A 26,328-nucleotide genomic window follows, 5' to 3' on the forward strand; every position below is an offset into this window, starting at 1 on the left:
AAATAAGTGACTCACGAGATTCATTTGCTCAGTTGGGAGTGTGAGGTAAGCACGACTATCAGATAAGAATTTGGGAACCAAGTTAACTAAACAAAGCTCCGATCACCAAGTCTGAGAGCCCCTCAACTCTTCTTCTTCTTTCGGCTGCTCCTGTTAGGGATTGCCACAGCAGATCATCTTTGTCCTTCACTACAGGACATATTTTACAAACGCAGTGTCCGCAAGGCCTGCAGCATTGTGCAGGACCCCTTACACCCCTCACATGGACTTTTCACACTTCTGCCATCCAAGAGAAGATACTGCAGCATCAAAGCCAGAGCTGCCAGGATGCAGGAGAGTTTTTACCCCCAAACTGTTAGACTCCTTAACACCAGGCTGCCCCCTGGGACCTTCCACACGGCCTCAACCACCTTTAAAAACAGAACTTTTATACACGCGAGCCACTGTCGTGCAAAGACGAGTGTGCAGGTAGAGAAGAACTGAAAATCTCATACTGACCTTTAAGGATTTTGACACTCTTGTTATCCTTCTGCTGTGAAACATTCTGACCTGTCATTGTTTACACGTCTTAAACAACTATTATCATAAACTGATAATTTCTGTATTATCTATATCTATTATTTATTATTTATTTATTATATTACATACCTTACACATCAATATTGCTGCTACTTCTTTGTCTTGTCTTTGCAGAATGTCTTGTCTTGTTTGTGTTTTAATTTTAAATTAAAATTTTTATTTCTATTTTTAATTTATTATTTGCACATCATGTTATTACACTGTGGACCCTGAGCTTCACAATTTCGTCTATCTGTATACTTGTATATGGTTGAGATGACAATAAAGTTCACTTTGACTTTGTCCGCATACAGAGATGAAATGAGGAGTCAGTGTGGCTTTATCCATTGTCACACATGTGTGCGCATGGGAGGCAACTAAAGGGCTCAAATGAAGGTAATTCCACACCAGAACTGGGGATTTCAAGGTGCACTGATCCTTTGTCTTTTTCATCAGCAATCTGATCACGGGAAATTTCGCCTGGATATGATGACGTCACTTCCGGTTCTGGGCTGATGATATCACTTTCCGGTTCCGGTCCAATGATGTCACTTCAGTTTCCATCCTCAAAGACATCATTTTCAGTTCCGGCCCCAAGGACATCACTTCCGGTTCCTGCCCCAATGACATCACTTCCCCCGCCATGTTTGCCTGTCTGTTTGTTCTTATTTTGGACTAAAGTCTGTACAAAATCAAACCCCAACCTTCACTTTCAGCAGCCTATTCCAAGTATATGGGCAGCCGCCCCCAAACCTCTTTCTCTGTCCTTTTAAGTTCTTTCACACCATAAACAGTTGTGTGGTACACCAATGGCATGAGTGTTTGACCTCAAGAGGTGTGTTTGAAGTGCTCCTCCATTTGGAGAGGTTTATAATACTACAGCAAAAAATGTGAAAATTCAGGCTACAGTAAGTCTCATAAAGGGGAAGAATGAAGGCTACGGAGACTCCCTCAGGATACCCAAAAATGGAGGAAAATTCAACCCTGGATGTCCAAAGGAATGACAGCTTCCATCTCCAGAATGATGACCATGTTCAAGCCTCAGAAATTCAGGATAATGGTACGAATTAAAATGGCATTCGTATTTGGAAATCTGGGGGAATAAACCTGAGCTGTCAAAAAAATAATGTTGAGTCGTAGTGACGGTCCCAGCCAAACAGGAATGTGGAAGAATGTGAAGTAGTCCACCAGCAAATAAATAAGCAAATAAATAAAAAGAATGGATAAAAATTCCTCAAACATAGATTAGTAAGTGGACAAAGCTTTTGGTTGCTGTGAAAGTCTCTAAAATATTTGCCACTTCCTATTGAACTAAAATGCTGCCCTCCTCTTAAGGAAGTTCACCTGTTCCTCTGTTTGGCGTTGGCACCTTACATGTTACATTTTTGTGAGAGCAACAACTCACAATGACTCAAGCGGTTCCCCAGGGCAACCTCTTTGAGTGTATGACTACAGTGGGAAGGAGCAGGAAATAAACAAGAACACTACCATGTCACTGTTACACAATCACAACCCTGGGCCATAAAGCTTGATGCCTTTATCACGGTGACTTTTGGTGGGAGATTGAACGTAAAATAGACTTTTTTTCTGAGGGCAGAAAAGAATGATGGGCACATACATTAAGGTTTTGCAAAGAGTCCATATTTTCAGTGTTGGTCCTTCTTTCTTTTTCAAGACCTCTGGAGTTCACCCTGGCAGGCTGTCAATCAACTTCTGGGCCAAATCCTGACTGATGGCAGTCCATTCTTGCGTAATTGATGCCTGAAGTTTGTCAGAATTGGTGGGTTAGGGTTACTCCACCCACCTCTTGAGAACTGACCACAATTGACCACTGGGGAGTTTCCTGGCCACAGAGGCGGCCTTTGGGGGTGGCGACTAGGGCAATCGCCCCAGGCCCCACACCTGAGGGGGGCCCCGCAAAAGGAGATTCTTTTGTCACCGTCAGCTTGCAAATATGCGGAGCCTCTGCAAGACATTCAAATCCGTTATAGACTGAAATACGGTACGTGGTGGATTTCTTCTAATTCCTGTGACCGTTGCGAGCGCGGAAAGAAGCTTTTCAAAGTTGAAATTTATCAAAAATTATCTACGATCAACAATGTCGCAAAACAGACTGTGCAGTTTAGCTATTTTGTCAATCGATAAGGAACTTGCCTCAACATTGGACTACAAAGATCTTATCAACGATTTTGCTCAGAAAAGCCAGAAAAGTGGACTTCCGTCTGTGACTGTCAAAGCAGCTGTTTGGTAAGTGTTTGTTTTATTACAAGTGTTCTGGTTCTCCATAATTAAATAAATTTGCCGACTCCAGCGGGTTCGGCAGAAACGACTGTTATCTAGTTTGTTAATTTTGTGTGCAAAATGTTTCTGAATCATTACTTAAGTTGGTTAAAGGCCACTAAACCAATATAAGAACAATTACAATACGTAATGTAATCAAACGGCCAATGGTACCTACATAAGGCACCATGTTTTTTAACAATAATAAGGTGTACAGCATTAGAAGCGGACATGGCATATAGCCTACACTTATGGCTCTCGGCCCCGCATATGAGACTCGCCCAAGGCCCCGCTTACTCCTAAGGCCGCCTCTGCTGGCCATGGACCCAAAATTTCAATGTTTTGTTCCCCAAGCCACTCACTTTTGCTTTATGGCCCGGTGCTCCATCATGCTGGAAAAGGCCTTGTTGGTCACCAAACTGTTGTTGGATGGTTGGGAGAAGTTGCTCTCAGAGGATGTTTTGGTCCCATTCTTTATTCAGGGCTGTGTTCTAAGGCAAAATTGTGAGTGAGCCCACTCCCTCTGCTGAGAAACAAACCCACACATCAATGGTCTCGGGATGCTTTACTGTTGGCATGACACAAGACTGATGGTAGCGCTCACGTTTTCTTTTTTCCGGATGCCCCAAACAATCGGAAAGGGGATTCATCAGAGAAAATAACTTTACCCCAGCAGTCCTCAGCAGTCCAGTCTTTCTACCTTTTGCAGAATATCAGTCTGTCCCTGATGTTTCTCTTGGCTTCTTTGCTGCCCTTCTTGACACTCACCAGGCCATCCTCTAAAAGTCTTGACCTCAGTGTGCGTGCAGATGCCCTCACACCTGCCTGCTGCCATTTCTGAGCAAGCTTTGCACTGGTGGTGCCCCCCGATCCCGCAGCAGATTCAACTTTAGGAGACGGTCCTGCCACTTGCTGGACTTTCTTGGGCGCCCTAAAGCCTTCTTCACAACAATTGAGCCTCTCTATTCTAACTCAATCAGCATGACAGAGTGATCCCCAGCCTTGTCCTCATCAACACTCTCACCAGTGTGAACGAGAGGATCACTGAAATGACGTCAGCAGGTCCTTATGTTGCAGGGTTGACAAGCAGTGGAAATGGTTTTTGGGATTAAGTTCATTTTCATGGCAAAGGGGGACTTTGTAATTCATCTGATCACTCTTCATAACATTCTGGAGGATATGCAATTTACCATCATAAAAACCGAGGCAGCAAACTTTGTGAAAATTAATATTTGTGTCATTCTCAAAGCTTTTGGCCACAACTGTATATGCAGTGGTCAGCACTGCCAAGAGTTAAAGAAAAACAGTCTTCTCATGGACCTTAAGATCTGCCTACTACCACATTTGAGTGCAGAATGAGCTCTGCTCTACAAGGCAGCCATGACCTTTTGCACCTTTATCATGTTGCCATCAGGCAGTAAACCACTAGCCACTGACTCTTATACTTTATTTCTCTGTCTGTTCACTTGTACTGGAGGAGACAGCCAGTTGTTAAAAGCAGTATATTGACAAAATTCCCATGTCTTGCTTAATAAATGACTTTTTGAAAACCAGTAGACATTATCTGGTTTAGTAAGCAGGCCTCACTGATGTACCTTGGCACAGGCAAGTGGAGTGGTATAGAACGGCTTTCCGTGATGCAGCCTGACGAGGGTTGTGTGTGCAGTGACAGGGGTGTGAAGCACAGTGCTCCGCCATGTTGATAGGCCGCCCACACTTTCTGGTGTATCTTCAGTTTGCATGGGCACATGAAGGGATGGCTACTATAAGATAATATCGCAGCAGCGAAACCCACTCTGAAGTGAAAAGGAATGGGAGGGAGGTTTGCTCTACACAGGCGCTGGGCTGGCTGCTTATTTTAGTATTAAGCTCAATCAAGAAGGATAAAAGGAACATTTTAATTGTACGTTTTTTCGCTATTTATTGAGATTTTAAATGATGTTTTCCTCACTATTACATGTGTTGGATGGAATGCTCCTGAGTTGTTTTTTATTATTGCAAATATTTATTTCTTGATATTTTATTTTTTTTGCTCAATAAATTGATTTTTTTTTTGTTCTTTGTGAAGCCCGGGGCACGTACAGCTCCGTATGCTCTGACACAGCCAGGCAGGACACAGCACACAGTTTATTTATTTAAACAAACCCATGCCACAGTCCTTCCGCCTCCACTCCTACTCAGGCTTTGTCCTCTTCCTCCCGACTCCGGCCCTTGAGTGGTGGTAACTGGCTCCTTTTATAGGGCACCCAGAAGGAGTCGAGGAGCCCAATGAACTTCTTCTGGTAGCACTCTCGGGTGTAGCGGAATTGCTGCCAAATAGGGTCCTGTAAAAGTCCAGGTGCCACCTGGTGGCGACCACAACCCCCAGCATGGTTGAGCTTCCATGCTCATAACCTGTGGCCTTGCTATAACCCATTAGGGCTGCCCTCTGTCTGTCCGGAGGAGAAAGGGTCTTGCAAATACTCTCTCCCCTGGTCCTTCCATACTCAGGCCGTCCCGGCCGGGTAAGGGCTCCAGCCGTCTTCCACACTCTTGCATTTCTGGTGTCTGTCTCTCTCTATATTCTATGTCACTGGTCCTTGGTCCCGTTACTAAACTTCAGCACCCTGGTGTTCACATTTTCTGGGACACCTGTCATCACAATGAGATATTTTAAAAATATTTGCTCATTTCTATTTAGGGCACTAAAACCAGGATATATTCCAATAGTCTACCATGGTGGCTGCTTTGCTGTGAGCTTTGAGCATGGCATGCCACGGACTTAATTCTGATTATAAGTTACCTATGTGTGTTGTTCCTACTCAAATGCAATTTTCATTGCTCATGATTTGACCATCTCCACCAAAATAGACAGTCCAATGAGTGTTGGCAGCTTAGCCAGCAGTTTGGGAAGATCACGTCCTTATCCAATATTAGGCTCACTTTTCCTAGTTAAGTGCCATGGGAGCTGGGGTCTATTCCAGCACGCTGAGATGCCAGGCAGAAACCAACTCTGGAGAGGAGTGCGCTTGTTCATAGTGTGGATATTCACAAGCAGACACACTCACACACACATGCAGGTACACCCACACATGGGGCCAAAACACAGCCACCACTTAGCCTAATTCTTGTAATTAAGATGCAAAAAGAAAACTCCATGGAAACTGTCATAAGGAATAAGTGGCCAAGTATGCCACTTTTCTTGGAGACTGAAAATTAAGGTGAGCATGGCCTCATGCCAGTTGTGTAAGCAGTATTTGATGGTAGAGAAAAGGTGATTTCATCACATAAATTGCTGTGGTATGCATATATGTTCAAATATTGGCAATATGAAATGGAAAGTGTGCATAGCCTTCAAAAAAAGGGCCTTGCTTACCTTTACCCTCCTTTTGTAATTTGTACCTTGTAGGCATCGGGGTGCTGCTGGGACCCCACTAGCATAACTGCTGCTGGTGAGAGTGCAAAAACCCAAGTTCTGAAATATGTGAAATATGCTGGGCCCAGGGCTGTTAAACATTGGCTTCTGCCATACTGACCTAAAAATTCAGGCCAACTCTAAATTAGTTAAGTATCTTAGGATTAAAAATGAGTACATTAGAGGGTCAGCTCAAGTTGGATGGTTGGGAGACAAAGTCAGAGAGGCGAGATTGCGCTGGTTTGGACATGTGCAGAGGAGAGATGCTGAGTATATTGGAAGAAGGATGTTAAGGATAGAGCTGACAGGCAAGAGGAAAAGAGGAAGGCCTAAGAGACGGTTTAGGGATGTGGTGAGAGAGGGCATGCAGGTGATGGGTGTGACAGAGCAAGATGAAGAGGACAGAAAGATATGGAAGAAGATGATCCGCTGTGGCAACCCCTAATGGGGGTCATCTTCTTTCAATATGGTTTGAGAGGTTTAAACATGGACAAGCAAAAACCATGGAACTTCACACTTCAGCTATCAGTCAAGAGTCAAGAAAGGGATAAATCCTCCATTTATGCATTGTGCTTATTTTAAGACAGAACGTCCCAGAAAGTGATCTGGCCAGCTTGTGAATGTTTATTTTAAAGAGATCTTCTCATCCCAAGAATCTTTCTTACCCTTGCTGGCTTCTTGGTACTTCTTCTTAGCTAGGACCACCTCCTTGGCCTGTTGCCGGTACTGGCATCTGAGCTTTTCCAGTTCTGCCTGTGTTACCTGTGGGCAGAGAAATGCACAGATAAAATGATCTTGATAAGGATGGCAGCTTTAACTCTACTCGTCATCAAGTCCCTACACTTAGGAATTAGTGAAACCCCCTACAAGTCAGTTGTGGACTTCTAAACTGGCAGACCCCACCACGTGCAGACTGGCAGCACAAGAGACCCAGTGGCAACCAGAACTGTACTATGTGGGTCTTTCTGTGCTGACCTGAGCAAACATTAACTTGAAGTCAGCTTTTTATATTTGACATAGATATTTGATCTCAGCTCTACAATCAGCTGTGACTTTTCGACTTTTATATCCAGAACAGCTGATTCCTGGAAAAAACAAAAAAAGGAAGGTCACACTGAGGATAGATAGATAGATAGATAGATAGATAGATAGATAGATAGATAGATAGATAGATAGATAGATAGATAGATAGATAGATAGATAGATAGATAGATAGATAGATAGATAGATAGATAGATAGATAGATAGATAGATAGATAGATAGATAGATAGATAGATAGATAGTGATCGATCAAACACCTTCATGTTTGTACCTTAAAATGGACGTTAGGCTCAACATGGAAACATCTTCTCAACAGGAAAATTTCAAAGGCTTAATATGGCAAGAAATTCAGTCGATGCTTAAACACACCAAAAGAAAACTTAAACATCGGGTGATCTACAGGGGTTTGTGCAGATTTACAGTGATTGTTGAACTGAAGCTGAGTGACCATCACGAGAGAGCTAGCTGGAGGGATGATCTGTTTTGCACAAATCAAGAACGTCTCCAGATCCACTCCTTAACTGCATCTCTGGTGGTCTTCTACCTCGTACAGAAAGCGTAATCATAGTTAGCCACTCTTCTAAGCATTTTAGTTAAAGGATACTTGTGATCATCATTCTTTTCTGTGTTATTTTATTAAAAGAGAAGTACAGCATTTTTGAGATTAAAGCTATTTTTTTCTTTGCAATAATACATATTTTACCTGGAAACTTGTGTTAAGTGCACCATTATTTATTAATTAAAAGTCATCTCACCCAGTAGCTAACAGCTGCCATTAGTAGGGCACCAGAAGAGATTTGCAACAAATAATAAGCTTGTCCATTATAAGGTGACAGAAAAGTATGACAAAACATAGAGCATAGAGAGAAGAACATCAAAGTCAGAGCTTATGGCCAGTGGGTTTAAAAGAAGTGCTACTTTCGGGTTCTTATTCAATTTAATCCCATGACTTGCTTTCTTTCCAGGTAGCCCAAGATTTGACATGGGAGCTACAAAGACCTGAGTGAAGATTTAAATGTCCAGAGGGACAGGGCCTTCTTGGAAGGAGCTTGAAGAACCTTTAAAGCTTTTTCCTACACAGCATGCTTCTCAGTGATCCCATTCCATAGTTTGTGTTGTGATTAGCCAAGGGTCACCTTTCTATAAGTCTGAAAATTCCTAAGGTCCTAGGCTGGTCTGGATTTTATCCGTTGTTTTGATAATCCCATAGGCAAGTGTGAGGGTATACCAGACTCTGGGCTGGCTCGGACAGAAGCAATGATAAACTGTGTCCAAATGTATAAACAATAAAAATAAACACAGTGGAAGGGTAAGAAGTGCTTTCATTGTGCCACTCCTACCAAGAATGACACCACATGAGTTAATGGAAGAACACATGAAAGGGACGAACACAGCGATTAAACAAATACCAAACAAAAGAAGAAAAATTCTACAAACCTGATAGTCAAGGTCACCAAGCTACAAGAGGTTCTAGTGAGATAACGGGACTTCAAATTCTTCCATAACTCTTAAAGTGTCACATCTCACCATCCATAACCACAGAGCACATCTCCGAATTTGACTCCAAAATGACATTCTGTTACTGGACAGGCTGCAGAGAAGTAAAGGGCCAGGCCTGCCTTACCACACCTTTTAAAGGGCACCTTCATCTCCATATTCTGTTCACGATTTAGTATTTCATTTTAATTGAGATTGAGTTAATGGGCTAAATGGGATCTAAACATCCTGATATCATACATTTCATAGTGTTTTGGCAGCACACATATTCAAAAATATAAAACTGTTACGTTTAAGCTTAGGGGGGAAAATTTTGAGCAGCTATGACAAAGTCTTGATTGGATACATTGATATAGCCATTAATTATAGAGACAGTTGAAGAGATGTGGGGGAGGTTTAAAAGTCTTTCATATCTATATTTACAAAATCCAACGTCTGTTTGTATGTCTGTTTGTCCGCTTTTCACGAGAGAACTACTTAACGGATTTAGATCGGGTTTTTTTCTGTAATTTGCTTGAACATTCCAGTTGATTTTGCGACTTCTGTCATTGCACTTAGTATCATAGTTTGCTTACGGGAGTGATTTATTCCTGCTAATCCGAGACAGAGATTGGGGGCCAAGGGGAGGGGGAAGCGTGACGTCAGGAGTGGGGAGCCAGCCAGGGCCCTCCTTACTCATGCGCCAGCCTCGGAACGTACCTTGCCTACAGCTAAGCTAGCGAACGAGAGAATTACTTAACGGGTTTTTCTCTATAATTCGTGTTGATTTTTGGTCACCTCTTTGTTGTGCCTTCTAATGCCAATCCAGTAGCCTTCATCTAGCTGTTCAGCAATAATAAGCAGGCCAAAAAAATTAGTCTAAATTTTGTCTAGATGACTGTGGCTTTCATGCCGCTTGCATTTTTCAGAAGGATGTTTTAGGTCTCATACCCCCGTTGTTCTCCACAACACTTTTGAAACAGCAAAGAGGGAAAGCAAAAAAAAAAGGCATTACTTACACCACATCCAGTCAGCCAAATCTGTCGGTCATAACAAGAGCAGGAAACGTTTGTATGTAAGCTTGTAGCGGATGCCACATGTGCGATTATTCCGTGGGCAGTTTGCTGCTCCTTAGGGTGCATTGCAGAGAAAGTGGACACTGTAAATACACCTTTAAGGGGGAGGTCATCACACGGTCAGGGCAGTTGGTGCTGAAGACTTAAGGACCGGAAAAGAAGGGGAGAGAGAGAGACATCTTGTGGTGGAGCAAAGAGAAGAGACAAGGGAGCGCCAAGTAAAATATCTGCTGGAAAAAGTTTTTTTTTTGTGTTTACTCAGCGACACAAGGGAGACGCGTCTCTGAAGACGGACTCTTTTTTTCTTTGGTTTCGCTGAAGATTCCTTGGACTGGTAGGACTGAACTTTTTTGTTATGGGTTCAACGGCCGGCGTATTCCGGTAGGATTTCTCTTTGCCCTAAACAGTAAGGACAGTAAACCTGTTTGGACTAACTGGTTTCTCTTATTCATCAACATCACGCTTCTAAACCGGGAGGGGTGGTTTCGATTGCTATGTACTTGTTTGTTTGTTTTTTTGTCTATATGTAAAATATATATGTGTAATTTTTTTACCCAGGGGCAGCGGTACAAGCTTGTCCTCCATCACTTGCCTGCTGCTGAATTCTTAAGTCAGGTTGCTCTGGTCCAAGCTCCTCTTTCTTCTTTTTCTCTTCAAGTGAACGATTTATGAAGGAGTGTTTCATTAAAGAAATGACCATAGTTTCTTTGATGTCTAAAGTTCCACTTGACGTTGCCATGACTGTAAAGCCACGTTCTCTCATCTGTAGTTACGTTAATGGTGGGTGTGAACTGTGAACCAATGACGTCAACTTGAAATAGTGTGTTGACAATTGTCCAATCACTTTAGATTAATAAAACCTAAAACAATACTAATTCATGGCTAATAAATGGGGCGGCACGGTGGCACAGTGGGTAGCGCTTCTGCCTCGCAATTGGGAGACCTGGGGACCTGGGTTCGCCTCCCGGGTCCTCCCTGCGTGGAGTTTGCATGTTCTCCCCGTGTCTGCGTGGGTTTCCTCCGGGTGCTCCGGTTTCCTCCCACAGTCCAAAGACATGCAGGTTAGGTGGACTGGCGATTCTAAATTGGCCCTAGTGTGTGCTTGGTGTGTGGGCGTGTTTGTATGTGTCCTGTGGTGGGTTGGCACCCTGCCCAGGATTGGTTCCTGCCTTGTGCCCTGTGTTGGCTGGGATTGGCTCCAGCAGACCCCCGTGACCCTGTGTTCGGATTCAGCGGGTTGGAAAATGGATGGATGGCTAATAAATGTGGGAGTGTCTGAGTTGTGTTCCTGGAAAAATTTGAAATCAACCAATTAAAGGGCAGCCTCAGGTCACCTGCTTGCCAAAAGATCAAGGACTTACATGCACTCTCATTTAGCTGGCATCTTTCACAAGTCAGAACCAATTTTTAATGAATGTTGACATGTGCTGACACCAGGCACACTGTGCAAATAAACACATTTACTTTATGATTATTTCACACTACCTAATTAATTTAAGAAGAGTTTTTAAAATATTTGGTGGCACCCCAATGACCCACATTACAAACTTGCACTACATATTACAAAAAAGACATAGCAGCGCAAGAGAAAGTCCACAGAAGAGTGAGTAGACTGATTCCTGGACTGAGAAGTATGAAATGTGAGGAGAGATGGAAGGAGTTGAACATTTACGCTTTAAGTAAATGGAGATTAGGAGTAACATGAAGTCTTTGGCATTATAAAGTGAGATTGTACAAATGGAATAAACTACAAAGTAATATGGTAGACAGTAGACTTCTAGGAACCTGCAAAACTCAGTTTGATGATATTTTGTAGAATCTCAGTGAACAGGACTGGCTAGCTTGTTGGACTGAATGGCGTGTGTTCGTCAAACCTGATCTGATGTTCTACTTTATCAGTCATCAGATGATTCAACCTCTTACTCCTCTTTGACGTCACTCTGTCTTTCCTAACACCACTAAGCTCACTTTTTTTGCCTATAATCACCAGACCACCCATTACAACATCCTAAACTTAAATAAAACACAAGCAGAAAAGTTACTTTTGAGTATAAGGACACAGTTTGTTTTTGACATTGAAAAGTCCCTTCAGGTCTCCTGTCTGGATATGTGAGATTGGAATACAGTAGAGTCAAATGTATCAGAAGGAAGTTTGTAAGACTGAAAATCGGCTCCTTACCCGAACGAAGTCCTGATTGAGTTGATTCCACTGCTCACTGTAGTTCTTGCGCAGCTGCTGCTTGTCCCGAATGAGAAGAGTCAGTTTGCTCAAGGGGCCAGAGGTCAGATCTTCTGAATGCTTTCGGAGGATGCGGCTCAAGGTCTCGGTCTGATTTACCATGGTGTTCCAGGACTAGGGAGGAAGGCATAAATGTCATACAGAATTACAAATCAAATCATTTCATCTAGAACAGGAGTCTCCAACAAGTTGCTCGCGAGCTACCAGTAGCTCGCAACCCCTTTCCAAGTAGCTTGCCAAAGGGTTAATGAATCCTACATAAATTTGAAAATTGATTAGTCAAATTAGGGGTAGGCGATCTTTCCAAAAAAATATCATGATCCTTTTAACACAAAATCACGATCCACAATCTGAATTGTGTTCTATCTATTCAATGTGGCATCCGCTTAAGAGACTATCCGGACTCAAACTCATCAAGACCTATGTAACATTTTACTTTAAATATCAAACAAAGTTGAATTCAATTGTTCTCTCGTTCGCTAGCTAAGCGGAGTTAAGGAACACACCCTGAAGCTGGCGAGTGATTGAGGAGAGATAAGTAATATCTCTGTATTTGGAATTGCATTGTTTTGTTTTGACAGCATTCACGTTTTAATTCAACAGTGTGAGATGCTCTAGGAAATGCATACAGACATACAAAATACACTTGCAGATGAACTAAGTATTTTTTTGTGATGTTTTAATGCAAAATGTGAGTTATGGACACCAACATTTTGTAAATGTTCAGGCAAAACAAGCTTATTCAGTTTGTTTGGGTTGAAATACGCTATGAGAATAAACATTAGAAAAGATGAGGATCTTTCGGCCATTTTTATTTTTTCAAAGTAGCGCTCAGGGGATATAAGGTTGGAGACCCCTGATCTAGAAGTTAATTGTGATTACAACATATTAGGAATATTATATTATATAAATGTATTCATTTTCTGAACCCACCTATTCCAATAAAGAAGTCCACAGAGGCAGCCTGTTGGAACAGGATCAGGCAAAAAGCAGAAACTGTCCCTGGTCAGGATACCAGCTCTTTGTAGGGAGCATTCATTGACATCCCTATAGAGAAACAATTTACAGTCCCTAATCAAATTGACACACAGGACTTGTGATTGAGGAAACTACCAGGGAAACCTGAAAGGGATGAAGGATTAACATGCAAACTCCTCACAGACAGTAGCCAGAGCTTTAGAGCTGAAGCACTAACTATTGTGTCACCAAATAAGAGTTCACCACACACTCAAAAGATACTGGTTGCAGGAAATGTCTAGGTCTCTATTGTCGCACATGTGCAAAAATAAGCTTCAGATAGACTGTTAACAACAGGGCTTTGATAGCGCTGCCACATAGACAGCAGCAAATGGAGACCGCAGGACTAGTGGAACAGTTTTATAGACCTCAGTCTGATGTATCTGTTATGAATAGCAAATGCTGTGAAGAATCACAAATAGAAAGCAGCAAAATGGTAAAGTCGCACAGTAAACAGTAACATAAAACAGGAGCTTGGTGCTGCCTGCAGAGCCCTCACCTTGTTCAGATGGCTGATGTAGTCCAGGCCCATATTCTGCATGGCTGCCTCCTGCTTTTCAACCTGTGCACACATCTGGTGCAGCTGTGCAGAGTACTCTCGGTCGCTCTTGGCCCGCTGAGTTATCCATTTCTTCATAACCTCCATGAGGCGCAACTCAGAGTCTTGAAGACGGAGTAATGTGGTGTGACCTTGGGTGCACCATAGGTCCTGACCAAAACCCATTGTGCTAAAAGAGGGAGAATGGAAGACATTAAGAAAAAGGTAAAAGATAATGTGAGGAAGGAGTCAAGACTCCTGCTGGCACTGAGGCTGTGCTTAATGAAGGCCCTCTTAGTTGTTTGTTGCAAGATGGCATCATCTACCATCAAGTCACACACTTGTGTGTATTCACGATCTGGTCAGTCCTTCCGAAGAGATGTCCTCCTTTTAAAACTTTAGAGGATAAAGAGGGCAGCTGCTTTCTGTTAGGCATATTAGTTTACTTTCATTTAACATGTCCATGACAGAGATGACATAGTACTTAAAGCAAGGACCTGAGATGTTGCCTGCATGTTGTCTACATTCATGGAATTTGCTCTTAAATCTATGACAGGCCACCTCACACCTCAGTGGACAGCACCTTGGACAGGTCAAAAGTCCAAAGGATTAAAAGGTACATGTACCACCTGTCAGACACACAAGCCAGATAGCTTCTCATGGGCTGTAAAATGAGAATGATCTGATACCAAACAATATCATTCATTTCTATAGCACATTTTCATACAAATGGTGTAGCACACACTGCTTTACAAGATGAAGAAAGAAAAGTTAATTTGAAACAAACATAAGATTAGGCAATATTAAGCAACAAATGAATAAAGTAAGGTCAGATAGCCAGGAGGACTGAAAAAAAAAAACAAAATCTGCAGGGGTTCTAAGACCAAGAGACCACCCAACCCCCTCTAGGCATTCTACCTAACATCAATGATCTCAATCAGTCCTCATGGTTTTCATGCTTCACGTGAAAGAATTAGATGATGATGATGATGATGGTCATGTGGACATCAGGCCTTCAATCTGTCAATGTAAGGACTGCACGGTGCTTTGATCAGGTGGTGGTGGTGCAGATTGCCACCGCAGAAAACCAGAAAAAGAACAGCAGAGAAAGTAGGGGTTAGTACAGATCGTGGAGCCATGAAAAAAATGATAATTCAATGCACATGTAGCTTAACAGGGATACACTAAAACATTGCTATGTTAAAATAATGAGTTTTTAGCAGTTTTTTAAAGTGCTCCTCTGTATTAGCCAGGTGAATTTCTATCGGTCAGCTATTTCAGATTTTAGGTGCATAACAGCAGAAGGCCGCCTCACCACTTCTTTTAAGTTTAGCTCTTGGAATTATAAGCAGACCCTCATTTGAAGATCTAAGGTTACAATTTGGAGTGTAAGTTGAGAGGCATTCTGAAATATAAGATGGAGTGAGATTATGTAAGGCTTTGTAAACCTTAAGCAGTATTTGAAAGTCAATTGTCAGTGTAGTGACATCAAAACTGGAGAGATGTGCTCAGATTTTTAAGGTTCTGGCAGCTGCATTCTGCACAAGTTGCAACTGATCCATGTTTTTCCTGGGTAGTCCTGAAAGGAGTTCGTTACAGTAATCTAGCTGACTAAAAACAAAACTGTAAACTAATCGTCTTGCAAAGTTATAAGGGATCTAACTTTTGCTATATTCCTAAGTGAAAAAAATCTGTCCTGGTAATTTGATTAATATGTGATTTAAAAGGAAATTTAAGGACATTTCCTTTACATCCCTTAGAATGGAGAAAGAGACTCGTGAAGAACCATGAAGTCACATCCTCCGGTACACTCCTGGTCCAAACCCTTCCTCTCTACCTGCCATATAAACTTGATGGAGACGGGATGTCAGCATTCATTTGTGAATCAAGTGTGCCGTTTCAGAGCCCTTGGAAGAGTAAGGAAGCCAATGCCAAGACCAGAGGGTCATATTCTTTTTGATGAATTTCGTCCAGTTTGATTTTCTTTGTTAGAATTAAACAAGGATCGGCTCTGCACCCCCACTGTTTATACATTTCTCCAGTTTCTATTTTAACACGCCATTTACCTGATGTTGCCTGCAAGAGGTGCCATTGGCTTCATGTCAGTTGTGGTACAGAAGACCACTTAAGCTAGGGTTATACAACATCATCATTTTAAATAAAGTAGTGTGATGGTGATGGGCCTATCAAAATTTAAATGGTGCGTTCAATAAGTCTGTTCAGATTTCATCCACCCCCTTCAGAGTTACCACTGCAGAACTTTTTAATTTCCACAGCAACCTCAGCCACATAGTTGGAAACAACCACCAATTTCTGCACCTATCAAATAATCCTGCACTTCTTTTTTCCCCATTTTCTAATTGAGGAGAAGAGCACATTTACATCCTTTGAGAAGCCAACCTAAAAACAAAAAATAAAGCCCAGTTGGGATCAAAGCCAATACTCAACTGGGAAAAGAAACCAACAGAACAAAGTGGATCATCCAGTCAGCCATGAAAGCCTAAATATGAGGATCTCACAGTCAACCAGATGCACTTCTTGGCAAGAGTGATATTTCAGAGAAGATGATGAAATCAACGTTAAATGTTAGTTTGATTTGTTCTCTGCCTCTTGTGAATTTCCCATTGGGATTAATAAAGTATCTATCTATCTATCTATCTATCTATCTATCTATCTATCTATCTATCTATCTATCTATCTATCTATCTATCTATCTATCTATCTATCTATCTATCTATCTATCTATCTATCTATCTATCTATCTATCTATCTATCTATCTATCTATCTATCTATCTATCTATCTGTCTATCTATCTAGAGGGTACATTTATATATTATGTCGTTCTGTATTTGGTGAGTGCTATAATCTCTTCTTGCATTTTGCCTTGCAGCTGGAACTATTACTGTTACTATTGTACTATTGTATTGTATTCCTGAGGTGACAATGATACATTCTGTGAAGAGGATTACTTGTGCTCTGCTTTGTGTGGTGTATTTACCCCATTATTTGACACCCATTGCACGCCCAACCTAGCTGGAAAGTAGTCTCTCTCTGAATTTCCTTTCCCAAGATTTCTTCCATTTTTTCCCTATAAGTTTTTTTTTTTTTGGGGTCGGGTGGGGGTTCTTGTCTTTTTAGGGAGTCAAGACTCGGGGGCTTTCAAAAAACAGGGCCTGTTAAAGCCCATTAAGGCATTCGTTGTGTGATTATGGGCTATACAAGTAATAAATTGTTGTTGTTGTTATCTATACTAAAGTTTGTACAGCATAGATTTTTTTTGTCAACAGTAAGATAGATTTACCTAACAAACATTTAAATTAGAGTAGGTGGCTTTGGAGGGCCATGTTAAGAACCTAGTAGCAATTAGGTACACTGAAAACTGGATTATCTTGGTTTGTTTAAACAATTCAGCTTCAGTCTCTCTGGGCCCCACTGTACTCACTTCATGGCCAAAATCAGCAGCACCAATCCAGCCAAAGGGTGAGTCTATAACCGTGAGATGGGGATCTAAGATATCGAAAATGAATCCATCAGCAAATGGGCCACCAATTTGGAACCAGAATAGATACTCAGCACTTGGCAGCATTTCTCTCAAGACAGAGGAAAGGAAAGTGCTAGCAACTGGTAACTCCATAGTGCAGAATGTTAGAATTCCAGACTATTATAATCCAGCAGTTAAAGTTTAATGTTTCCCGGTGCAAAGGTATCCAACATTGAGGCTAAATTGTACTTCCTGGTCGACAATGACATATCCATCATATTGCTAGGTGTTGTGATCTTAAATTGCAGGCTGTTGTTCAACCCATTTGCTATTATTCTGTAGCTGCTACCCAGAATCCCTGTTGTGGGCCATCTTATATATTTAGTCCTGTAGTTAAAGATAAATGAATTGATAATCCAAGTATAAACAGCATAATTAGACTAAGAGTTCAAATCAGATCCTCCACTTCAGATCGATATATTACTAACTTAATTCAAATTAAAATTAGAAGTACAATATAAGTTCCAAAATATGTTTGCAATTTAAAATAGTGTTTGCTAAACATTTGCTGACTTGGAAATAAAGTTATTTTGGCAAATTATATTAACTTAAACACAAAATATGTTTTGCGTCTGTTTACTCAAGCTAGACATTGTAAATGTGACACTATTACTTTACTCAAAAACAAAGTGGTTTTATATTCCTTCTTGAATCAACAGATAGTGCTTGAGTAGGTGGCCTTGGGATAACTCTGTGCGATGAACTGCTAATCACTTCTGAAAATACAGGCAAATTTATAACCTTTGAGGTACTCATATTAGATAGTAAAACAGATTCCAGCACAATTGTAGTGCTAGTGTACAGACCACCAGGACCACATTCATTGTTCACGACTGAATTGGGCAGTCTTCCTTCTGTTTTACTTATTTGCTAAACTCAATAGGGTTTTGCCAGATTTTTAATGTCCGACTCATGGCCATAACAACTCGTTAGATCAAATTATTACTTACAGAGTTGAGATTCCAAATTAAAATATTATGCCTTTAAATGAAGTGATCTCTGATCACTTATTAATTACATATGATTTGTTTTTGCCCTTACCAGTGCAATAGCAAATTAAAACAAGGATGGAGTATCATTTTGATTGTAACTATGCATCAAAATTTTTTCAGAAAGTCAAACATAACAACAGAAAACAATTTAGATCAGCTGACATCTAATTATAATGCGATCTTAAAAGAGGCTTTAGCTACCGACCCACAAAATTCTATGCCTGCAGTCCTAAAAGCATTAGCAGATTTACAAAAGATATCTGGACTTAAATCAATTTGAATAAAAGTCTGCTTTTTCCAGTAAATTCTCTAACATGTAATATCAGACTGGACACCTTCCCATTTATCTTAGCAGATCAGTTTAAATATCCTTTGGTAAATATTACAAGTAAATATAAAGCTCTTTTTCAACAAAATTTTGCTGTCTGCAGGGAAAAACTTAAATAAGACGGGACTACCCTCCACCTTACGTTAGTAGGGAGAATCAACATTGTTAAGATGACAATCCTTCCCAAGCTGCTCTTCCTCATTCAAAGTGTTAACAAATCATTTGCTAAGAAATTAGACTTGATCATAACTTCATTTATTTGATATTCAAAACATCCACTCATCCAAAGGGCAACTCTACAACGACCTAAACCAGAAGTGGACATGGCACTACCCAACTTTCAATTTTTTATACTGAGTGGCATATATACAAGCTATAAAGACCAGGGGCCTCATGCATAATGCCGTGTGTAGAATTCACACCAAAGCAAGGCGTATGGACAAAAGTGGAAATGTGCGCACGCACAAAAAAAATCCAGATGCATAAATCTGTGCGTTCGCCAACTTCCACGTTCTTCCGCTACATAAATCCCGGTCAGCATGAAAAGTAAAGCATGTGCATGTGCCTGCCACCACTCCCAGACTCCTCCCAGAATTGCGCCTCTTTGAATATGCAAATCAATATATATAGCCCTTAAGCTCAGCATTCTGTGAAAAGGTAATTACAAAAGCACGGGGAAAATAGAAGAATTTCAGCGAATGCCAAGTGGAGGCGAGGAAAAATGTACTATTTGTTGGTTTTAACAGTGGTATAAACAACAAAAGGAAGCTGATCGAGTGACATAGAGTGTCAGAGAAACTCAAAAGCTCAAGTTCACAAAGTCGCACAGTGCCCAAAATAAAATAGAAGTTGTCAGATATCACAGTCTCCGTGAAAAGGTGAGTCGTAGCCCACCGTCTGAGTGTCATATGAAAGCTTATTAGGGTAAAGAGAAAAGAAAAAATATAGGAACACAGTGATGAAAAAGCTAGAAATGTCAACTTTAATCTCGAAATTTCCATTATAATTACGTAGTTTATTTTGTCATTAAAGTAGAACATCATAAACTTCATCTTAAAATCATTTTATTTACTAGTTTCTCAAATCCCATCGTAACTAAAGTAGCACGTTAAATGCTTTGTATTGTATTTGTTCTTCTTTGTGCTCTATGTGTGTGAATCACTATGTGCTTCTTAAACTGGCTTTCTCTTCCTCTGATAGGACACAGAATCCATTACATTCGTGATATTACAACTCTCTGAATAATTAAAATACTGAGATGTATATTTGATATCATTTTCATGGTGATAGAAGTTAAAGTATGTTATTAAACATGGGAACACGGTGGCACAGTGATAGTGACGAGCTGGCGCCTCGTCCAGAGATTGTTCCTGCCTCCTGCAAGATGCTTGCTGCACAGTGCATGACCTTCGATTAAATAATTTATTGCAGCAGTACTGTCTCTTTCAAACATACTAACCTCCAATTCCTGTCCTTCTTTTTCTTTCTCCAAGTAACCAATCGCCACACAATCAGCTCTGTAATAGATGTTAAGCCATCTGTAAGCTTAGAATGCCGATTCTTCAAAACTTTAAGGAACATTGAAATATCTTCATAATACATGTTTAATTATTCTATCCATCTATCCATCCAGTGTTGCGACAACACCAGCAAGAATACAGCACGAGGCAGGAACAATCTCTGAACGGGGCACCAGATCATCGCTAGCGCTGCGCCACCGTGTCCTCACATGTTTAATTATTAACAATATAGATTATTTAAATGATGTTAACATTTTATCTGTATAATATAATAAACATATTTTGCTGCGGGCGGCACGGTGGCGCAGTGGTAGCGCTGTTGCCTCGCAGTTAGGAGACCCGGGTTCGCTTCCCGGGTCCACCCTGCGTGGAGTTTGCATGTTCTCCCCGTGTCTGCGTGGGTTTCCTCCGGGCGCTCCGGTTTCCTCCCACAGTCCAAAGACATGCAGGTTAGGTGGATTGGTGATTATAAGTTGGCCCTAGTGTGTGCTTGGTGTGTTTGTGTGTGTTCTGCGGTGGGTTGGCACCCTGCCCAGGATTGTTCCCTGCCTTGTGCCCTGTGTTGGCTGGGATTGGCTCCAGCAGACCCCCGTGACCCTGTGTTCGGATTCAGCGGGTTGGAAAATGGATGGATGGATGGATATTTTGCTGCATTTCATCTTAAAAATAATATTATCATCATATGTAAATACGCTCTTTATAAAATGGCTCAGGTTGTGCAATATTATAACTGTATCGCAAGTTTATAGTGAGGTAATTGTATTAATAAGTACAAACAGTTCTACAAGGACCACTTGATGGACTGATTGAATGCGTTTATAGTTCTTGGGATGAAATTGTTTCTGAACCGCAAGGTCCGTACAGGAAAGGCTCTGAAGCGTTTGCCGTTTGAGAGCAGTTCAATAGACAGTGCGCATGGCCGAGGCAGCATGTGCTTGATGCTGTATACCGATAATTCTCTTTCTGGTCAGCTGCTGTAGAGCTGTGATTCCACACTCACATACAGTAGGATAAATACTCTGAGTGGTGCATTGAAAGAAACAACGCTAAAGCAGCTATGGTATTTGGAATAGTTTGGCCATTCCGTGGACCATTATATTGTTACAGGTTAATTACAATCAGATGCCTTAAACTAATAAGCAATATGCGGTTAATTTCAGTGTATTTGATAAAGCAACGTCAGGGATGTAGATCTAAAAATGAAAGGGAAACCACACTGGAATAAAAGCACTGTTTTGACGCTGGGTGCCGCCAATTTGCAAAACTGAGCGGAGAACTTGTGCATGCCAAGCATTTAGCTGGTGTGAAAATGTGCATGGTATTACATCAAGTTTAGTTTTTATACATCGCGATGTGAACGTGGAAACTTGTGTATGCAACATTTTTGTGCGTACGCACCGTTTATACATGAGGCCCCTGGACATGAACACAAATTAATTAATATCCACAAGCCTGGTCTGCAATATAATTAAAATCTTGCTGTACATCTTTATATTCCCTGCTCTGTGCAAACTACTATAATTACACTGAAAATCCAATAACCCTTCATTCTCTCAGAATATGGAACCAACATAGAAAGCACTTCAAGATAAAAAACCTTTTATCTGTTGCACCTCTAAATAACAACCACCTTTTCCCACCCTCTCAAGCATATACAAGTCTTTGCAATGGCTCCCAGATTATAAATAGTGCTGATTTCAAAATACTTCTTTTAACATACAGTATAAAGCCTTAAATTGTCAAGGCCCTGCTTACTTATGTGGACTTGTTACTTACAAACAAGAGTGCATATTAAGTTCTCAAGATGCTGGTCTGCTTATGATTCCAAGGATTAATAAAATAACAGTGCGAGGTTGAACTTTTAGATACAGAGCCCCAAAGCTGTGGAATGGTCTGCCTGCTACTATAAGAGATGCCCCTTCATTCTCAGCTTTTAAATCTCGGCTGAAGACTAGCATACCCTGATTAGAGCTGCTGATTAGCTGTGCTTACCGCATTTCTGCTTGTTAGTCATTTGTTCCAAAATATAATACAATATGTTTAAACTGTTGCTAACTCTCTTCTATTTTGTTTGTCTTCTTGATATCCTGCTGTGGGTTTGGAATCAATGGGTGGAATGATTCTGTCATCAGACTGGACAGCCGGGCACAGACTTTATTGTAGAATGACCAGGAGGTGGTGGGCAGCTAGTTGGCCGAGGTCTCCAGGACTGTGACTGTGTCTGACTTTATTTCTCACAATGTATCATCAACTCCCCAGAGGTTTATTTTCTCCAGGGATGCTGCTGTCAAAATTTTCTGCCCTTGGCACACAGAACCCTGGGTGATATGCCTTCTATGCTTCTTTATTGGTTGAAAGGTTTGTTAGAACCTCTTTGAGGACATGCAGACGCCATTCTCCATGGCCTCACTAAACTAATCACACTCATGGGCCTTCACTTTGGCCACTGCTGTCATTTCCACTTTCTCTGGAGACACTCCTGCCAACACTGCATGGCTCTTTTTTGAAGTTGACACCATTCCCCTACCAGCAGACCATCCTTACACCTGCTTCTACTACTGAGGTGTTGAGGGAGGTCCATTCAGACGCTGTGTTACTGTCCTCTTTCCAAATGCAGGACAGGTGCTTGTCTAGCCCATCTCGCTGCCCATTTGAGTCTGTCCAGGTCTGTCCAGTTGGGCCTCTGACCATTTGAGCTATGTGCTGGTCTAGCTCTACACCTCACTTTACACAGATTTTTTTTTTCTTCCTTCCTCCCCCTTCCCCTTACTTAGTCAAAAAGCATAATAACATTTACTTAAGCATTTTATTGTATTACGCTAATGGGACGTCTGTTCTTATTTATTTATTTTTTTTACTTGTTAGATACACCTTAAAGAAGGAAAGGTCATCTTTCCTGTGTCTAACAGACGCGTTCCTAATGAGGAAATTGTCTTAGGTCAGCTTACTGCACCAACTCTTATGACAGACGCCTGTATGAATAACTTGTCATTATAGCAAAATAGCTTTGTCAGCTTTTAACCCTTAGTAGCTTGCAAATAATTTTTCCTTCACAGAGGGTTCTCTACCAGCCAATGAAGTTCTGCAGATGTAGGAGGCTGATGGCATGCTGCATATATGGTAGTTTTAGGGCGTGTGGCGAGTAGCTGGGGACGGTACCCAGCTGAGACGCCTGGAAGGACTGGAAGAAGGACTACACCTCCTCCAGACCATGAGAGGGCAGCCACCCTGGTTGGTATGGGGACCACGGGAACAGAGCAATGGAAGCTCAACCCTGTAGGGGCCCGTGGAACGTTTGAGAAGCCCTGGACATCAGCACTTCCGCCACACCCGGAGGTGCAGGCAGAAGGATTACCAGGGACACCCGGAGTGCTTCCGGGTGCTCGTGCGGTACTTCCGCCACACCAGGAAGTGCCGCAGGAAGCCCATCGGGAGGCACCTGGATCACGTCCTGGTGAACATAAAAGGGCCACCTCCCTCCATTCGTCAGTCGGAGTTGGGTGGAAGAGGACAGAGCTCGGAGGACAGGAGTGGAGGCGGTGAAGAGAGGCATTGGAAAAGGCCCAGACTTGAGGGTGTGTGGTGCAGGGGCACTGGGTTGTGTGCGGTACTTTGTAAATAGTTGTAAATATGAATAAACGTGTGTGGTGTTGTAAGCCATCGGTGTCTGCCTGTCTGTGTCTGGGCTGGTGTCCATTAAAATAATGGTCTTTGCAGGCCAGTTGATCAAAGCAGAAAGTGAAATCTCTGAGCCTTGAGACAAGAAACTAACATGGGAACTTCTCTTTCTTTCTTTTTTTTTTCTTTTTCATTTCCTGCCTCATTACATGAAAGGCTGGGATTCCATCAGGTACATTTCAAAGAAGTGGACTGCAACTAAAACTAGCAGGAAGTAGCAAAAGGAATTTTGCATTTTTAGCAGTAAAGGGATGAAGAATTGTGTAGCATCTCACAGCCATCCCATCCACAGTCCATTCCTGTAGCCTCAGCACCAACTCCTAGTGACCCTGCCATTTAGAATTGACTTTAAAATACTGCTAATGATATACAAAGCCTTAAATAATCTCACTCCATCCTATATTTTTGATTGCCTGTCACCTTACACTCCAAATCATAACCTTAGATCTTCACATGAGGGTCTGCTTATAATTACAAGAGCTACACTTAAAAGACGTGGTGAGGTGGCCTTCTGCTGTTATGCACCTAAAATCTGGAAATTCGCCAGGCTAATACAGTGGAGCATTTTCAAAAACTGCTAAAACTCATTATTTTAATATGACTTTCTCATAGCTTCATTATAGTGTATCCCTGTTAAGCTACATTTGTATTGAACTGTCATTTTTATCGTGGCTCTGCGATCGATACTAATCCTTACCATTCACTGCTGTCCTCTTTCTGGTTTTCTGTGGTGGCGATCTGCTGATCAGAGGCCAGAGGTCCACATGACCATCATCATCTAAATCCTCCACATGAAACCTGTAAGCCATGAGGGCTGATTGAGATCATTGATGTTAGGTAGAATGTGCAGTGGGGTCTGGGTGGTCTTGTGGGCTCGGAATCCCTGCAGATTTTGATTTTTTTCTCCAGCCCTCTGGAGTTTTTTTGTTTTGTTTTCACTGTCCTCCTTGCCATCAGACCTTACTTTTATTCTATGTTACTTAGCATTGCCTAATGTTTTTTTTATATTTTTCTTTTTTCATCTTGTAAAATACTTTGAGCTACATCACTTGTATGAAATCGTGCTATAGAAATAAATGGTGTTGTCGTAAACAGAAAAACTCAGTGGTTTAAATGAGATGCAAAGATTTAAACCTGCAGAGAAGGATCAAACTATAGACAAAGTAGTCAACACGATTTGTTAGTTATATAGTTAGTGCCCTTCTTCAGTGATCTCTACCCTTAGTGCAGAATTGTAGGGTTAGACACCTCATTCAAGGTCACACAGAGTCCAAGGTGGGCACTGAACTGGCATCTTTGTGCAGCTTAAATGCCAAGCCACACTAACTGCCCCTCTTGCTTTGCAACCTTCGTTCAGATGATCACCAATTTGAAACTTTTCCTTAAGGTAGCTGAGGGCTTCCCTGACTTCAAAGAGAGCATCAAGGGCAGAGACTTGAATGGAACGCCACCCACCAAAGTCGAGTGACCTGCCATGGACTCCATTCAGCCAAAAACAGGAGGCACTCCATTGTGCTCACAATCCCACAGGGTCACAATGGCCTCCTCTGGATCTTTTTGTGACCCGATGGAGACCCGATTTATCAAGAGTGTGAAGCAGCCTGTGAGACCACCTGGGTTGAGAGCACATAGTGCATTGTTAAAGGTCAGAGTGCCCAACTGAAGTGGGCAGCCGAGGCGCATGATTTTATTTAGTGGCAAGTATTGTTATGAGGAAATATTTAGCTGAGGAAAGCAAAACGACAAGCTGCGTGCTCAGACATAGCAACTATGCATCTCTCTGCAAGGCAGAAATATTACTTTGGTGGTCACATGTAAACATAGACACATACAGAGTCCACCCAGGGATATTTTTAAAGACAACGTGCCGTTTATGACGGTACAGTGGTGTAATTTGCCTCCCTTTTTTAAATTATCACCGCTTACATCCTAATAAGGCTTAAGCATTTGACCTCTCAGTGCAGGAAAAACTCTTCTGAGCTTTGTGAATACAAGTTTGATATACAATAGTGCTGAGTTTGACAGACAGCTCTGCTGGGAGCCCAGACCCAGAGGTCACACGGAGCATAACTGGGAAAATAGAAGACCAAAAAAGAGCACACTCACTGACACAGCGCTGAGAGAAAGCTACCATAGACACTAACAGAAGGTGAGAAAGACGTTTAAAAATCAAACCTGCATCACCAGAGCTGTGAGACACAATGGGTCACCACCCCCCAGGTCCTTCATGACTGATTAACCAGAGCACACTGGCTTCATTAAGGCTGCTCAAGTGTGGCAAGCTTTGATTTCAATAGCGCCAACCTCCGGGGTCACCTTCATTCTGTAACCTGGTGCCAATTCTAAATATCACAAGGAGAGGTGGACCATCATCATCATCATCATCATCATCACCACAGCTGTTCCCTCAATATAGGGAGACAAGTTGAAAGCCCCTCACTTTACACTAACCAGCTATGTGGCTCGCGAGAGTAAAAAGTCAGCTAGCTAGAAAGAATACATTTTCAAACATGGGCACACAGCGAGGAACTGGCTCTAAATGGGGCAGTATGGGTTACTTACGATTACCAGATGCCTCATACATAGCGGCCAATCACACCTTGTTGTCCAATTTTGGTGCCCCTTATTTTAAGCATGACTCATTTCTC

At 41.7% G+C, this 26,328-nt stretch overlaps 1 protein-coding gene across 1 annotated transcript in view; it reads right to left on the bottom strand.

The window, feature by feature from the left end:
• Window positions 1–26,328, bottom strand: part of fes (FES proto-oncogene, tyrosine kinase) — a 135,018-nt gene that overhangs the window by 102,631 nt on the left and 6,059 nt on the right. Inside the window, exons 2-4 of the mRNA XM_028791400.2 lie at window positions 13,582–13,810; window positions 12,006–12,179; window positions 6,898–6,994 (exon numbers count right to left, since the gene is read on the bottom strand). Of these exons, the coding sequence (XP_028647233.1) occupies window positions 6,898–6,994; window positions 12,006–12,179; window positions 13,582–13,806 (496 nt within the window). The 5' untranslated portion in view covers window positions 13,807–13,810. The remainder of the gene's footprint in view (window positions 1–6,897; window positions 6,995–12,005; window positions 12,180–13,581; window positions 13,811–26,328) is intronic.

This window comes from Erpetoichthys calabaricus, chromosome 17 (genome assembly GCF_900747795.2).
Source record: "Erpetoichthys calabaricus chromosome 17, fErpCal1.3, whole genome shotgun sequence".
NCBI lineage: Eukaryota > Metazoa > Chordata > Cladistia > Polypteriformes > Polypteridae > Erpetoichthys > Erpetoichthys calabaricus.